This window comes from Calliopsis andreniformis, chromosome 3 (assembly GCF_051401765.1).
Source record: "Calliopsis andreniformis isolate RMS-2024a chromosome 3, iyCalAndr_principal, whole genome shotgun sequence".
NCBI lineage: Eukaryota > Metazoa > Arthropoda > Insecta > Hymenoptera > Andrenidae > Calliopsis > Calliopsis andreniformis.
In genome coordinates this window covers 8,466,695-8,482,114 of record NC_135064.1, presented here as the reverse complement: position 1 = coordinate 8,482,114, position 15,420 = coordinate 8,466,695, and the positions used below count along the sequence as shown (strand labels likewise).

General features: G+C 36.0%; 1 protein-coding gene across 2 annotated transcripts in view; it reads left to right on the top strand.

Annotated features, from left to right (window-relative positions):
• LOC143188883 (octopamine receptor beta-2R-like) overlaps positions 1-15,114 on the top strand; it is a 76,773-nt gene extending 61,659 nt beyond the window's left edge. For both annotated transcript variants that reach the window (XM_076393384.1, XM_076393385.1), the window contains 2 exons: positions 2,224-2,335; positions 12,966-15,114. In XM_076393384.1, coding sequence (XP_076249499.1) covers positions 2,224-2,335; positions 12,966-13,176 — 323 coding nt within the window. In that variant the 3' untranslated portion in view covers positions 13,177-15,114. The remainder of the gene's footprint in view (positions 1-2,223; positions 2,336-12,965) is intronic.
• Positions 15,115-15,420: the final 306 nt, after the last annotated feature.

The following is a 15,420-nucleotide window of genomic DNA, read 5'->3' as shown; positions in this document are numbered from 1 at the left end:
TAGACACATCAAGTTTAGTAAAATAAGCCCTAAGTTAGGTACGCGAAGTCAGTAGCATAAGTCTCAAGTCAAATACGTTTCACGTGAATTTCAGGCAGTTTTGAAGCACTTAATAACTCTGAAATTAATTCTCAAACGCAATTTCGTCATTCCTGATTTTTGTTCTATTTTGAAATGTAGACTCACCCTTTAAAATTTCTGATACTTGTTTTTAAACAACTTGTGCTATTGCATAAAATCGTTTCAATGGGGGCTGCAACTTTCGAGTATTTCCTGCAGGCAAGACATGGCCCTTATTATAATATTTGAACACCGCTGAAATAATAAATGATCTCGTTTTTGGTTAATGCATTTCTTAGGTCAAATTCTGTGATCTTTTTTTCTTTTTAAGAACAAACTCACGATATTTGCTTAGCATGGCCATCTTACTCTGATCTTATATCTAAATACTAAATAACTATAATAAATAAAGTACATATTTCGTTCAATTATAATTAAACTGTATTTTCAGTATATATAAGTATTAAAATATTTGCCTTTTCAGTCAATAATTTTCTTAGATTTCGTGATTATCCATTGAAACTTCGTTATTAACATTCCCTGATTTTCCCAACCGATGTAATACTGCCTAGAGAGAAATTATAATGAAATGTTTGCCAAATGAATTAACAGAGAAAATATGGAACGACAGCGTCATGACGAGCGCGAATTTATTTAACCGAGTCGACGCGCATATATCCAAATTCTTCAAGCGTCACTGGTGCTGCATTGAAACTGAAATTAATTATCAATGCGGTTCGTCAACGTTCACCGGACAATTGCTTGCATATCGCGTTTCTCCATAATATTAATAACCATGTCAACATCGCGTCGCTTCGGTTGCTTCCCTATAACAACAAGCAAAGATGAAGGAATCTAATAAAAAATAAGAAACAAAAACTTTCTCCAAGTTTCACATATATTTCTCATCATGAACGAATTTCTTGTTCGTTCTCTGAACTAATGTATTGAAATGAAGCAATATTTTCGCCTCTTAAATTAGGTCAACTCTTCTTTAATTTAATGGTTATAAAATAGAATTTTATGTGATATATTTTAGAAATAGAAAACGTCATTTCTAATATTCGGAATAATTATTGCGCCAGTATCTAGCGATAAAATAATTGATTCGAAATTGGACGGGTAATAATTTGTTTTATTTACAGTTGCATATATTTACCACAGGATATTAATAGAAATATATTATAATAGTGTTATACGTATTTTTTATAAATAATTTTTATTTTCTACAAACTTGACCGAAAAATATATTAAACCATTGTTCTTTAATGTACACTTTAACAGAAATTGTTAGTACATCAGTTTATGTTTCATTAAGTGAATAATTAGAATACTACATACACTATTATTCATTTTGTATTATAGAAATAAAATATTGGAGAATTACTGCACATAGACGAACGCTTTCCTCATGTTAAATGTTTGGAACATATTCCTAACTCTGTTATAAAATCTGACAATATTGAAATGGATACTTTATAACTTCCAACGAATTTTGGATATGAATAGTGGATATGATATGAACCATCATGTTATTAATTGTTCCGTGTGTTGATTGAAAAAGGTTATTTGATACAAGATCAATTATTAAATTTATCAAATAAAACAATAACGTATGTAAATGTTAATAAAATAAAAGCAGAAGAGTATCTGTATGTAACATGGAAAAAGTAAGCGCTTCATTGGGCTTGCAATTAGCGGAAGATTAAAATTCAATGTATGTCGAACACTTCTTTAAATTGTTTCAACAATATAGCAATAAACTGTATGTAAAATTTGACATTTGTTAGCGAGACTAGTTTAGTTTAAAATTTTGTATGCAATTGAACTTAATGTTCATTTCACATATTGTCAAAGTTCAAGGCAAAAATCGTAATAATGAAAGTTTCATTTTTACTCCTGTATTTTATTTAACTACATTTGCAACTGTAATTTAGGAGTTCAAAAATGTAATAGGTCATATTAAAATTGATAGTTACTAAATTGAATTTTTATCAAATGAACTTGAAAATTTAATATTGAATTCATATTATATAGGATAATGCGTCTACCAAATGAAATAAATATGTAACTGGTTCAAATAAATTCATTTTTTTTCATTTTTAATAATAATTCTGTAGAGGACATTAACTGTATATGTTAACAGGAATTTTTAATTTGCAGGTACTTCGATACGACAGCAGACGAAAAGTTGGAGGGCAGAGCACAAAGCTGCAAGAACGCTCGGAATAATAATGGGCGCGTTCCTCCTCTGTTGGCTGCCATTTTTCCTTTGGTAAGCGAAAATTAGCATATGATCGAAAAATTTCACGTTTCAGTTCTAGTAAAAACATCCTCAATTGACGTTATTATTCGTAAGTTCATTTTACTGCATTAGTGTCTGTTACACAGATACATATGAGTGCACATATGCATTTTTATTATGCGAATATTCATCAAAAAGTAGCTACTTCTGAATCATTATGAAAGTAAAATATTCACAATTATACTCAATATAAGCCTAGTATCACTTTAAAGAGTAAAGCCTGTTCATTCAACGTTATAAATTAACTTTCCTCAAAAATGCGTTTATACTGGGTAATAAAATGGGGAAGTCAAGATGTTTTGTTATCTTGAAAATTTTTCACAGTCAAATTTACAAAGTGAAATGATTCTACAGATGAGCTTAAACAATTCGCGATTTAAATTATGATGAATTTGAAGATTGACACCTTCTTTGTATAAAAATCCCTCAAAAGTTAATTTGCGATTTTCTCATTATTTTGTTATATTTTGAATCAAAAGTTTTCCACTGACTTTTGTGCTTTGAAACGAGTATAGCTCCTCACCTTTTAACATCAATTAGGTGTACTGATGAATTCTTATCTTTTGAGGAATTTGAATAACTTTTCAGGGATTTCGTTCTAAAACCGTTGAAATGCAACCAAAAATGTTCCATACATGTTCGATGGGATTGAGATTTGAGTACATCGATGAATGCTCAAATTTTTACATCTTTGTTCCACTACGTAGAATTAGTTACGAACCAATTAAATTGACGAACGTGCTATTACCAGGACTCGATTCAACATATACATAGTAGACATTTTAGATGTACAGATACTTCTAATACATGGTAGGATTGAGCAAGGTTTCTTGTTTATGTAAGATAATGCTTATCGTAATATGCTATGTACAATATAGCTATCATTTCGACTATTCGGCATGTCTTTTCACTTATATAATGTACATACAATAATATGAACTTACATAATAATATGAGATATTCTTGTGCCATAACTGTGAAATCTAGAGATATTCTCTGTAACATTGAATGCATTAGGAGAGACACTGACGACTTTGGAACAATAGCTTTCAGGAGTTAATGCAGCATTTCAATGCATCGTTATGTTTAAATGTGAAGAAGTGATGAGCCAAGGAAGTTGCAAGCCTTATTCTTAAGCACACGCAAAGTCCAAACTCGTTTATGCATCTCGTTTGTGGTTTAGCTTACCAAGTATAGTAAAATAACGAAAAATATTGTACAGGAATACTTGCAAGACCTTTGTAAAATGGAGACCTCAATCTTCACGTTTCTAATGATTTCAGTCGCAGAATAAGCTTTGAGTTTCATGACAACAGTAATTGATTTCTTCTATTTTCAGAAGAAGGAACACAGATAATATAGTTAGAGATTTTTAATAACAAATTTCGACATGACTCTACTACCTTGTGACGTAATCGAACGACAGGTTTCATACTATCGCTGGTCCCAGCTAATAGATCTCACAGAACCAAGAAACGGGAGTCCCAATCGAGTTAACATGAATGACTATTCCGTCCAATCGAACAGGAAAAATCTAAAAAATCGAACAGGAAATCCAGTTTTCAGTGCTTAAAAAGTAGAAAACCTTTGTTTCGTCGAATACATGCATCAAGTATATCAAGTATATTATTCAATCATTTGTCGAAGATGTCAGACGTCTAACATTCAGATAAACACATTCCATATAGAAACTAGTCACTTAGAAATTGTTTCCATTGGCAAGTGACAAATCACTATAACAGACACGCTACAGAAATAGTCCGTATTGCCATCTTCTATTATTATTTACAGTACTCTAAACAGAAAATGTAGATTTTATTTATACTCCTACCCCTGCTATTCTCTTCGAATCAAATATTTATAACAAATGGAACCTTTTCTGAATTTAAATGAGAACCTTTTCAATCGTGAGATGCACTTCCTGGGGGATCTGGAAGAGCAGTTTCCAAACTTTGTTCACTTTTTTGAAATGCGTTGTACATATGTACATACAGTATACAGTTCTCCAGTTACGATCGCGACCTCGGTATCGGCGAGTTGGAGGAAATACCAGGTCGAGACTTCTGGTAGTGCGCAACGCACGTGCATCAACTAACTGCAAGCTGCTCGGAGCTTTGGTTCAGAGATGGTGAATACTCGCAAAAGCTGAGCCAGTCGCATGTTTTATTAATGCAAGGCTTGGGAGTGAGTCCCGAGCAAAGTTTGTTGAGAGTTCAGTCTAGTCTTGCGGACCAACCATTTTCTCGACTAAGCGACGCGGTCTCCATGGAATTGTCGAGCCCTCTTTATCCCTGGAATAATGAGGTGAACGAAATTCAACTTCGTTCTTAAATTAGAATTCAACCCATTATATTCGTTAGAAGACGCCATAGTCTTCTGGTTTTGAAGTTTGTTGTTCGCGCTTGTATTTCTCGTACTTGCTAAATTATTACAGGAGCTGTACACGCTGAGAGGGTCAGCCGTATACTATACGAAAATATATTAAAATACTAAGTAGTATATCGAAATGAAATTAAAACATTGTTGCTCAATAATCACTTATAGAGAAAAAGTGTTAAATGTACCTATTTCCTTTGTTTTAATATATACTAACGGTGTTTCAAAATTACATATTTCTGAAGAACTACATAGATAATGCACAAACATAATGTTTACTCTTATACTTCTTTAATATTATTCCTGAAAACTTGAAAACGTATTTCGCCCTTGAATACAACTTGTCGTAACTTTTTTCTAAAATTGATCGTAATTATTATGAAATATCGATAGAATTGGGAATATACAATTCTCCCAAGAACGAGTATGGAAAGAAAACTTGAATATCTTTTCAAGTATTATTGCTCGAAACTGATAGTCCTTTGCATACGTCTTCCTTTGCAACAATAAAAGTTTGTATAACAAAGCGTTATTGCGTCGTGTCGTGGGATGAAATAGTACTTGATTTTCGAAGCGTCACATCCTCGAGCCAGGTGACATAAGGGAACAGTATTACAAACTCGTCGGAAGGATAGTAATATCTCCTTTCAGAGGTAGCTCTCAGCTCGTAATTGTGCCCACGGCTTAGAGAACTCCTTGTTTATCCTGTACACGAATACGCTTAATATTCTTGCAAACTCCTCGAGGAATTTGACTTCCCTTTGTACTGTGAGAATTAGTGGGTATAACAGTGTTAGTGTACGTGATGCAGGAAAAGTTTATAACTGTCGTGGATAGAGATCTATGTAGGAAAGACTTCTATACAGATTTCGTAAGAATACTTAAATACATTCCAAATATTTTATAAAACTAAAGTAGTAACTTATTTTACAAGACTATGACCAGTGCTGCCAGGGAAGTCTTCACAGAGTAGCGAATTTTCGTCATCCCAGCGTGGGGGTAAATTGTAGTGGGGGAATCGAGAAAATATGTATATATTTTGTATAAAACTTAATATTATTCGATATTTGTACGGAATATATGTATATAAATATTGCATTGTACATTTTTCCGATTACCCCAATGCAATTTAAAACCACACTGGGATGATAAAAATTCGTTACGCTGTAGAGACATCCCTGACAGCACTGGATATGACTATTTCTATGAAATCGATTGGAGCGTAGAATTGATAAAAAATAACAACAAATACTATAGAAAAATGAATATCGTCTAACAAAAGAATAAGAAGCAGTGTCGACTATTAAGTTGTTTATAATACGTTATTGATTAAAAGGGACATCCATCTAAATAACACATTTTTATAAAAAATGATTATTTTAATCTTATAACATATGCATGTACAAAATATCCGATATTTTCTGACTTAACAATCAGCTGTTCTTTCGTTTTTATTCTATTATTTAATAATCTGTATGTTACAAACAGAATATTTTTGCATTTTTATTACTCATAAATTATACTCTGATTCAATGACTCAATACTTTTGTGTACTTCAAAGTAAAGATTTGCCCAAGTGCTGCTTGTTTCTTCTTTATCAGATCCCTCGCTACGAGTAATTCAATCGTAATATGTATCACGTTATGATACAGCACGATGTCATTTGAAAGTGCTCCCAGAGAATATTTACGCTGACTAATATTCATATTTTTGGCAACTACGTAAAAGTTATTTATTTCGGACCGCAAAGTTTCGGAACGTTCCACGGAGTAGAAATCTCCGTCTGCGACGCATAGTGTCCCACTGAAAACTAATCGAGCTGAATCGGCACTGATTTATGGTAAATGTCGAATGCGCTCGCATATGTCCGCAGCTGCACAATAATACTCGTCACAGTGAACACGCTTGTACATCATTCAATATCTCGGCTACGTTTCTGCACATGGCTACATTTGTTTGCTACACGAACGTAATAGCGGTAAAAGATGTCTTTGTCCATATAAATAAATCACAGAGCATGAAACTATATCTTCCTGGTCCTCTATCACGTGGTGTTTAAAGAAAGATCATCTGCTATACATACATATAGCAACATCAATATTTATTGCAGAATGTTTTATATGTAGTTTCTGAATTTATCACAATTAATACAATTAGGCTGATTATGTACATGCATTTATGAGAAATTTGAAATTTGAAAATATACAAAATATTTATAGTACACGCAATAATATTATTTTTCGAGGGTGAATAAGGTCTGTATTTAAGTTTCATTTCCGTAGTCGTACATATGAAATCGTGAATTTGTATACAAATTCGCAGTTTAGTTACGCTTGTTAAATTAAAATTTTTATGGAACTTGTCCGATGTCTAAGATGTATTGTTACAGAATTTCTTAATCATGTTAATCATCTATGCATAATTGTTTTTTGCTCAGAACACGACACATGCATTGATATAATTAGGTACAAGTAAATTAATTTAATTAATTGATTTAATTCAGTACATATATGATAGATGTAAAAGCAATCTGAAATGTTTATTCATTTATTCATATGTTTATCTGTTTTTATTTGTAAATTTACTACATATCTACCTATCTGTTTTTAAAAGTAGTACAACTTAAGGAATTACTTACATAAATTATACGTATGTATATCGAGATGGACTTGGCAGGTCTTAACTAGTGATTACTCGTTTAATCGTGAATATCATAAATATCAGATTACAATATTCAATGTTAACTTTCGTACAAATTAAATGGGAAACATAATATAAAGTGTATGAAGCAGTATGATTTTGATGATTTTATTTGTTATACCTATGCCGCAAGCGATTCTAACTGCCATCGCGGCCGCTGGGCGGCTACTACGTCAATCACGATCTCGCGATAAGAATTGTGAGGTGTAAAGCTGATAAGCGTTTGCAGCAGCCTATATCAAGTATAGCATGCTAGCCAGTTAGAGCAGGCGTAACGTGTGAAACCGAGTAATTGCGATAGAGGAAAACAAAGCCGTAGATCATAACGGAATGTGTAGTTTGTTAAAAATAAGTGAATCTTCTTTGTGTCTAACCGTTGACCCGTGAATGGTAGTGGCATAAACTTTCGCCAGTAAAGGTTGAAGGGAAACAAGGAATAAGAAAAGGGGTTTATGTGAACATATTAGCGATTTGATCAAGACAAAGTTGAGAAATTTTGAAGAGCTAAGAAAATATGTATTTATTGCCTACTTTAAAAGGATGATGAATGACGTCGTGCTGCCTGCCCACCTATGGCATCAACGTGGACCGTGTAATCCTTTCCAGTCAAGTCCGAGCAGAATACCCGGACTGAGGATTTCTCACAGCCATGGACAAAGCACAGCGGTGGGGAGCCCACTTCAACGGCGGCAGAGGCGTAGAAGAATTCCTGGATTGTGTATTGGATTTGCAGGAATGCTATGGCGTCAAACCTGATCAGGTCTCGCGATGCCCTCCCAAAATCCTGCGCGGCAAGGCTCTCATATGGTTTCGCAACACACGGGAACTGTGGTCCAACTGGGACCAGTTTTTGGTCGGCTTCCAGGAGGAGTATTTGCCACACACCCAGAGGAGCAATTTGTTCTCTGCGATCTACACCCGGCAACAACGACAAGGAACGCCTGGACGAGACTACCTGGACAGTTTGATGATCCTAATGAGAAGATATGGCCGACTTTCGAAGAAAGAACAATTATAACGGCTATATGATAACCTCGTCAAGAAATACCAGCAACATATTCGGCGAGAGGACATTCATAGCTAGATGGACCTACTCCGCTTCATTACCAAATCCTCAGATTTGATGGAGGACGCAATCTCCACCCGCCTTCAGACTTCGTCAAGGAAGGACACCGCGTAGGAGTTCCAATCCTCTTACGACTGAATGAACTGCTGCTGGCGCTGTGGACATAGAGGCCACCAACGGCAAAATTGCCGTTATACACGCCGACTATTCTGCAGCTATTGCGGAATAGCCGGTAGGAAGACGATGGACTGTACCTACCACCCACCCTTGGGGAAGAAGACACTAGCCAGCCACGAACGCCACCAGCCCGCATCCCTAGCCGACCAGAACCACTGGCCCACATCCCAGGTCGCTCAACACCAGCGGCCGACCCAGGCTGAGCAGCTCCACTATCCGTCTCCATCGGCTACGCACCAACCGACGACAAAAGTCGCGACCAATTACTATTAGTCACCTTCACTTGACCATTCACCAGCTAAGCGACCACATTGGCCGCCAGCAGTCGCTCTGGCCGAACACTGCCCCTTCCTGTTGCCAGCAGAACACTATACATTATAGGTTGCTCTGGTAGAACACTATGCATTATAGGCTGCTCTGGCAGAACACCATCCGCCGCCAGCACCCACGGCTAAACACCGACAGTCCAGAGACGAATACTGCTCCCAACTAGCTGCCCCAACCGACCACTACCAGCCACCAGCTTCCCCAAGCTCCCCTAATCACAGAGTCTCTCCAAGACCGACCGAAGAAGAAGAACACGGCTCGGCCAAAGAAGGCCACTGCAAAAAGTGGAACTTGCAGGGTCGACCGCCACAGCAGCCATCAGGAAAAACCGCCAAGCCCTGCCATCCAAAAGGCGGAAGAAGAAATCCGCCAAGAATTTCACCATTCAGACACCACAGAAATGAATATCCGAGAAAGCAGGAGCTTCTGGAGTTAAGCTCATTCTGGGCCAAAATAGAGGGCGAGAAAGAGATCAGGATTTGCCTGCATCAGGTACCGCAGGGAAGATCAGAAACAATTACCTTTCCCTCCGGTACAACAATCCGGCTGAAGCGGCTACGTCATAACGAGCTGCGCATTCTAGTAGATTAAGTACTACTAATACTCTTAGTTATAAGCTTCCGTTTATTAATCTCTGCTTGTAAATTTTCTATGTAAATTGGCACTCTTAGTTATAAGTTTCTGTTTGTACAGTTTAATACTAGGATATATTTTTAGTTCTTCGGAAGTCTACATCGGGTTTATGGTTGTTAACCTCTCCTGACCCTACATCGAGAGTTTCCGTCCCCGAAAGTAAGGGGGGCACACGACATGTATATCCAGAGCAAACGCGATTCCCCACTCGTGCGTACCGTAAAATCGCGACTGTAATTGCCGCCATGGTCGCTAGGCGGCCATCACGCGAATCGCGATTCCATGATAAGACTCGCGAGGTGGCCAGCTGATAAATGGTTGCGCCAGCCAATAGCAATCAAAATGTGCCAGCCGATAATAGCGAGCGTACCATGCAACATCAAGCCAGCGAACGATGTCAGCAATATGACTCCGAAGCATTTTGTAATATTTTTGTTGCAAACCTCCAACTGGATGCACCAGGTGGGCGCACGTCTGGTGGTTCATAGATTCACGTCTAACTTTTGGTCATTAGCGGGGGTCTTATAATTTCTCCTACTTAAACGTCTATTGTGTACATATATCGATAGCTTATAATACACACGCTGTATGTCTATTTTCAATGATTTCATGAAAAATAGTCTTAAAGATTCAGTGATACTTTGTAACTGTATAAATAATATTGACCTTGTATTTGTAATCTTATACCTATAAATATTTAACTTATTTGAATAGTACTATATATAACTTAGATTCTCTGAAATTGCAGTAAGAATTTAAAGTCGCTCGTGTGCATTGAAAGTAATATGGTACACCAGCAATACTATATTGATTTAAAAAGTAATAGAAATAAACAAGTACTAATTATTTTATGTAACCCTTTCCGGACCAAACTTTTTTAAGGTATCAGTGAAATTCTTTTATTATTTATGAATAATAGTAGCCTAAATCAATTTCATAGAAAATTTCAAGTAACTACACTACAAAAAAACCTATTGCTATAAAGAACGCGTCAAGAAGTTTAGCTAATATTATTTATATTTCTGGAAGCAAATTTTGACATGATATATGGAACTGAAGAAATATTTATAATTTTCATTCTATGAAGACACTTGTTCCGTACTGGAGTAAAGTTATATAACAAACAAATACACATAGCAATTTACATGCGATTGATAGTTTTAGACAGGGAAGTTCATTTATATGTATAGTTTATTTTCATGAAAGTAAGCAAAACTCATTGAACTTTGTGATCGGTATTTCAATGAGAGTGTGGGGGCGTCTGATCCGCTACCACAGAGAAGATACATAAAAACTGTTTAAATAATTTCAGATCATACGATTTCAAGTATTTTATTATATAGCATGTCTTCAGATAGATGATATAATTGGGCAACAAATGATTTTTCAAAGAAATTTACAGTAAATGGAAAACTTCCAAGCAAATAGGTAGGAAACATCAGTAACCTTCATTTCATACTTTTTAAGGATCTTAACAAAGGGTATGCCAAATTTACAATGTGTTAAGGAATCGGGCGCCAGTCTTTGGCACCTCTAGAAGGATACTACTGTCCCAAAAAGAGATACAGTGATACCAGGTTACTTGGCTGGAATTTCCCCAGGATAATTGGCCGTCGTTATCCCCACCACTTCTTGAAAGTAACTTCGCCAAGTGTCTTCAGTGTGACAAATTTAAAATAAATAAGCGTGACCCCCCTGAACGAGACCCTTGACTCATGTTAACTTGTGTCGTATAACGATATCTCACTCACATTCTTTATTATTTTACTTTTTTATTCCAACACTCTTTTCCAAATACCCAGTTTGTCCGCACTTTTGAAACTTCTTGTTTGCTGTGTTGGAATAAAATCCAAAAGTAAAAATTGTTCTATGTATATTTGCAGTTTCCTCCTTCGAGATCCGCGACAACATCTCTACGGCTTCCATTTTTAGGACTTTGATAATAACAGCTTTTAATATTGTAAAATCGCCTTCTTTATTTCATCGCTGTGCAACGCAGTGATAAATTGAGAGGTGTTCAGCTTGTCCTATACCTACGTCTGCTGGATAATCCATAGACGTGGCTCGAGCCAACCTCTCAATCTTTCTAGCCACCACTGAAATAGACTCCACTTTTCAGTACTGACAATGTTGAAATAGGACATATTATTGATTCCAAAGCGAAGCCCTACATCCAAAATTGAACTCGAACACTTTGAAATGTAGACTGCGAAAACAGAACTTATAATACTCTTTACCTATATGATACTCTTTCCATGACGTTTTACTGTTATATCGTATCAGCTTCACCGTGTACACTAAATTCAAACATACGCGGTGCCCATTTGGCTTTTCCACGGGTAAATTTGGCAACAAAAAAGAGGTACAGGCCAGAGCGAAAGAAGAGCTAGGAACAGCCAGCGGAAGCAAACTAAAACTGCTATTTAGATTCGCTCCCCGAACTTTCGTATCTACAGCTGTCCTCTCTGTGACCAGTCTTTTCCCCGTATACTCCAAAATCGCATGTCTCAAATCTATTTACGTAATGGAACGAAGCTGAGAGTACCTGGATTTACCTCTCCAGGATATCCATGAGAGCTCGCAATGTCGCGTTGGTTCGATCTTGAACTGTTCTATCGGCGGCCAGTCTCTGCTCCTAGAGAAATTCCTCCTCACTCCATCGTTCTTGCACCTGCCCCTGCTGCTCCTCGAATTGCCCTGTGATCGTCTACTGCAGTTCTCTGGAAAGCACTTGAAGAGAATCGACAGAATTCAGCGTGATCCTATTTCTAACATTAATCTAATCGCGGTTCTCGTGCATCCGCGAGTCCCTAGTTCATGGATTTTGGGCCGACATGAGCAATTGCTTACAGGCGACTATTATTTACAACTTATTTACTTTGGCCTTAGGTACAATTCTGTGATCGTAAGGCAAAATGAGCTAAGTCACATGTTCTTGTTTCCGAGATATTAGCATTTAATGTTTTCGACTTTAATGCTGTCTTATGGACTTGTATCTTCTTGACTCTTTATTTTTAAGTGAAAAAGTTCTTCTAATGCCCTATCTTCCTTCTGAAAATATACATTCTATATTCTTGATCTCAATTTACAAAACTATAAGCCAGGATTTGTCTGATTCTCAAATACAAAGTTATGAAATGAAAAACCCTAATTATTCTTTAACAATAAGTGCTACCAACAAAACCACATATCATGTAATTTAATGAAATGAATATCGGTCAAACAATTACAGAAAACATGAACATATGTACAGAAGACAATTGGAATATTTGTTCTAATTGTCAGCCAAGGTAGTCTAACACGTAATATTTTATTTTTCAGGTATTTAACAACATCCCTTTGCGGCGAAGCCTGCTATTGTCCAGATGCGGTGGTGTCCGTCCTATTCTGGATAGGTTACTTCAACAGCGCTCTGAATCCCTTGATCTACGCATACTTTAATCGCGATTTTCGCGAGGCTTTCAAGGACACCCTGAAGAGCGCTCTTCCCTGTTGCGCGAGCTGCTGGAAGACACCGTCGCAGTTCGTCTAGCGAGAAAAACCCCCGTGAACAGTCACACCGAACGCCGTCAATCAAGAGCTATGACAAAGAAATTGGTACAGATCTGTCAACCGAACGGTTGCGCAAGAATTTTCTACGAAAGGATTCATTTATTTGTTGGCTAGCCTAGCGCCTTCATGCATCATGAAGGAACATAGCAGAGGATATAGGAAGATTTAGGTGGCGATTTAAGATGATTTTTGAGAAAATCAGTTTTCAATTTGTCTTTTAAATCAGGGGACCTCAATCTAAAGTACATATATGTTTTCGGAATCTGTGTCTCAATTTCTGAAAAATTGCAATTTATGTAAGCAAAATGGTAAACTTTTAAAATTAAATGACATTTGAAAGAAATGGTGACGAAATATCTGAAAGTCTAATTCGATTCTTGTTAACCCTTAATTAGTAAGATAAGGTTCTATCAATCTGAAAATTACTTTGTTCTCAGATTTTAAAGTCAATTTAAAGCATATTGTCATTATGCGCTGATTATTAAAAGATCTTTAACGAATGGGCACGGACTTATAAAAAGATTAAGTTATTATTTGATTAAAAACTTTATATATCTTCGTCTGAAACTACTTTTTATTAGCTGAGGTGCAGTCAAATTATAACAGACAGTGAATCACAAGTTTACTTAGAAATGTTTCTTTTATTTACCAATGTAAATTGTGGGTTCAGATTTTACTTTGCATATCGAAGGTGCATAAATTAAAGTATAATTAAATAGAAAACCAAAGATTGGTACAAATGGAAGGGCTAGAGAAACGCAGTAACTAATTGAAACAAACTTGTGGGTTATTGTACTTTCAGAATATTTCATCGATTGATATTTAACAAAAGATTTTTAAGAAATCATAAATTATTTTTTATACAACGCACATATATTTGATTTCAGAGAATTTTGAAAATGTGCTTTCATATATATAACCCTGATTGTTTTTAACCTCACCAAATAATTAATGGAGCTACTTCGAAAAACTTGTTTGTCTTGTTCCCTAATTATATGTCTTTGTTTCAACCAGTGTTTAACTAACTTTTATTATAATTTTTTTCTCAGAGAACGATTTTTCTTAGCTCCATTACTTTAGCAAACAGATCAATATCCCAAAATTGAGATCTCCTGTTTTAAAAGCGACCGTAGAAATGCTTACACTTAGGGAAGATTCCATACTTCCCCTAATCATTAAACCGCAATTGATGAAGAAATTATGTAAACTAGGCCTACGACAAATGAAACCTTCCCAAATCGCCTAGTTTGCACACAGACGCAATTTAGCGTTCAAGGGAGCTGAATAACTCTGTTTATGAAGGGTTTTGACAAATATTGCCTTCCGTGTCGTCAATAGAACATAGTAGTTCGCTGCACAAACTTGTTTTGTAGCAAGAAACTGCATTGTAACTTCAGTTAGAATGAGAAACTGCGTTGCTATTGTAATTACAACGAGAAATCTGTTACTTTGAATAGAACGCTAGTGAAACGACGTGGAAGCGAAACGAATACTGTTCGAGGAAGTGTGAATCGTGGTGGAAAATGAAATTCCGAGTTTATTCATGTACGTGTGCATCAACTACCTCATCTTCATCAAAATTGTATTAGGCATGAGATGTTTTCCAATGAAATGTCATAGCACATTGAGGAAGTACAAACGGTTTTCAAAAACACGGTTGCTAGTTTTTCTGGAATTTATTCACCAAGTGTAAATGGGGTGGAAGATGAACTCAAAGACAAATTTTCTACCTACTTTATTCTTTTTACATATTCTTGCAGACTCGTAACGCCACTTTTGCACGGAAATTAGTAGCACACTCGATTAATTCTATGCCTATGCCTCGTCTCGTTGCACTGGAAAATTATTAATGGGCACGTTCATTTCTTTAATTAAGTCCCTCCGCGAATAGCAAATCCGATTTACTGTTTCATTAAGCACGTAGTTGTCAGGAAAAAAAGATTTTGACCGATTAGTTTTTCATTCTATTTAGACATTTGAAATTTTGGTAACTTTGGTACTTCAATGAATTTACATAAGTAAGAAAATATAGTTTCTCACCAACTGAAATTTATTTATTTAGTTCATCTTGATGAATATGTGAAAAGAGCGTCTCTAAGCGCTTCAGTTAATATAAAACGAAGCTAAAAGACGAGAAATCTTTATCAAAAATTGCGTAACAAATTTTATTTTTATTTGAAACTGAAGAAACAGCTGGACTTTAAGACTATGGCAATTAGACAGC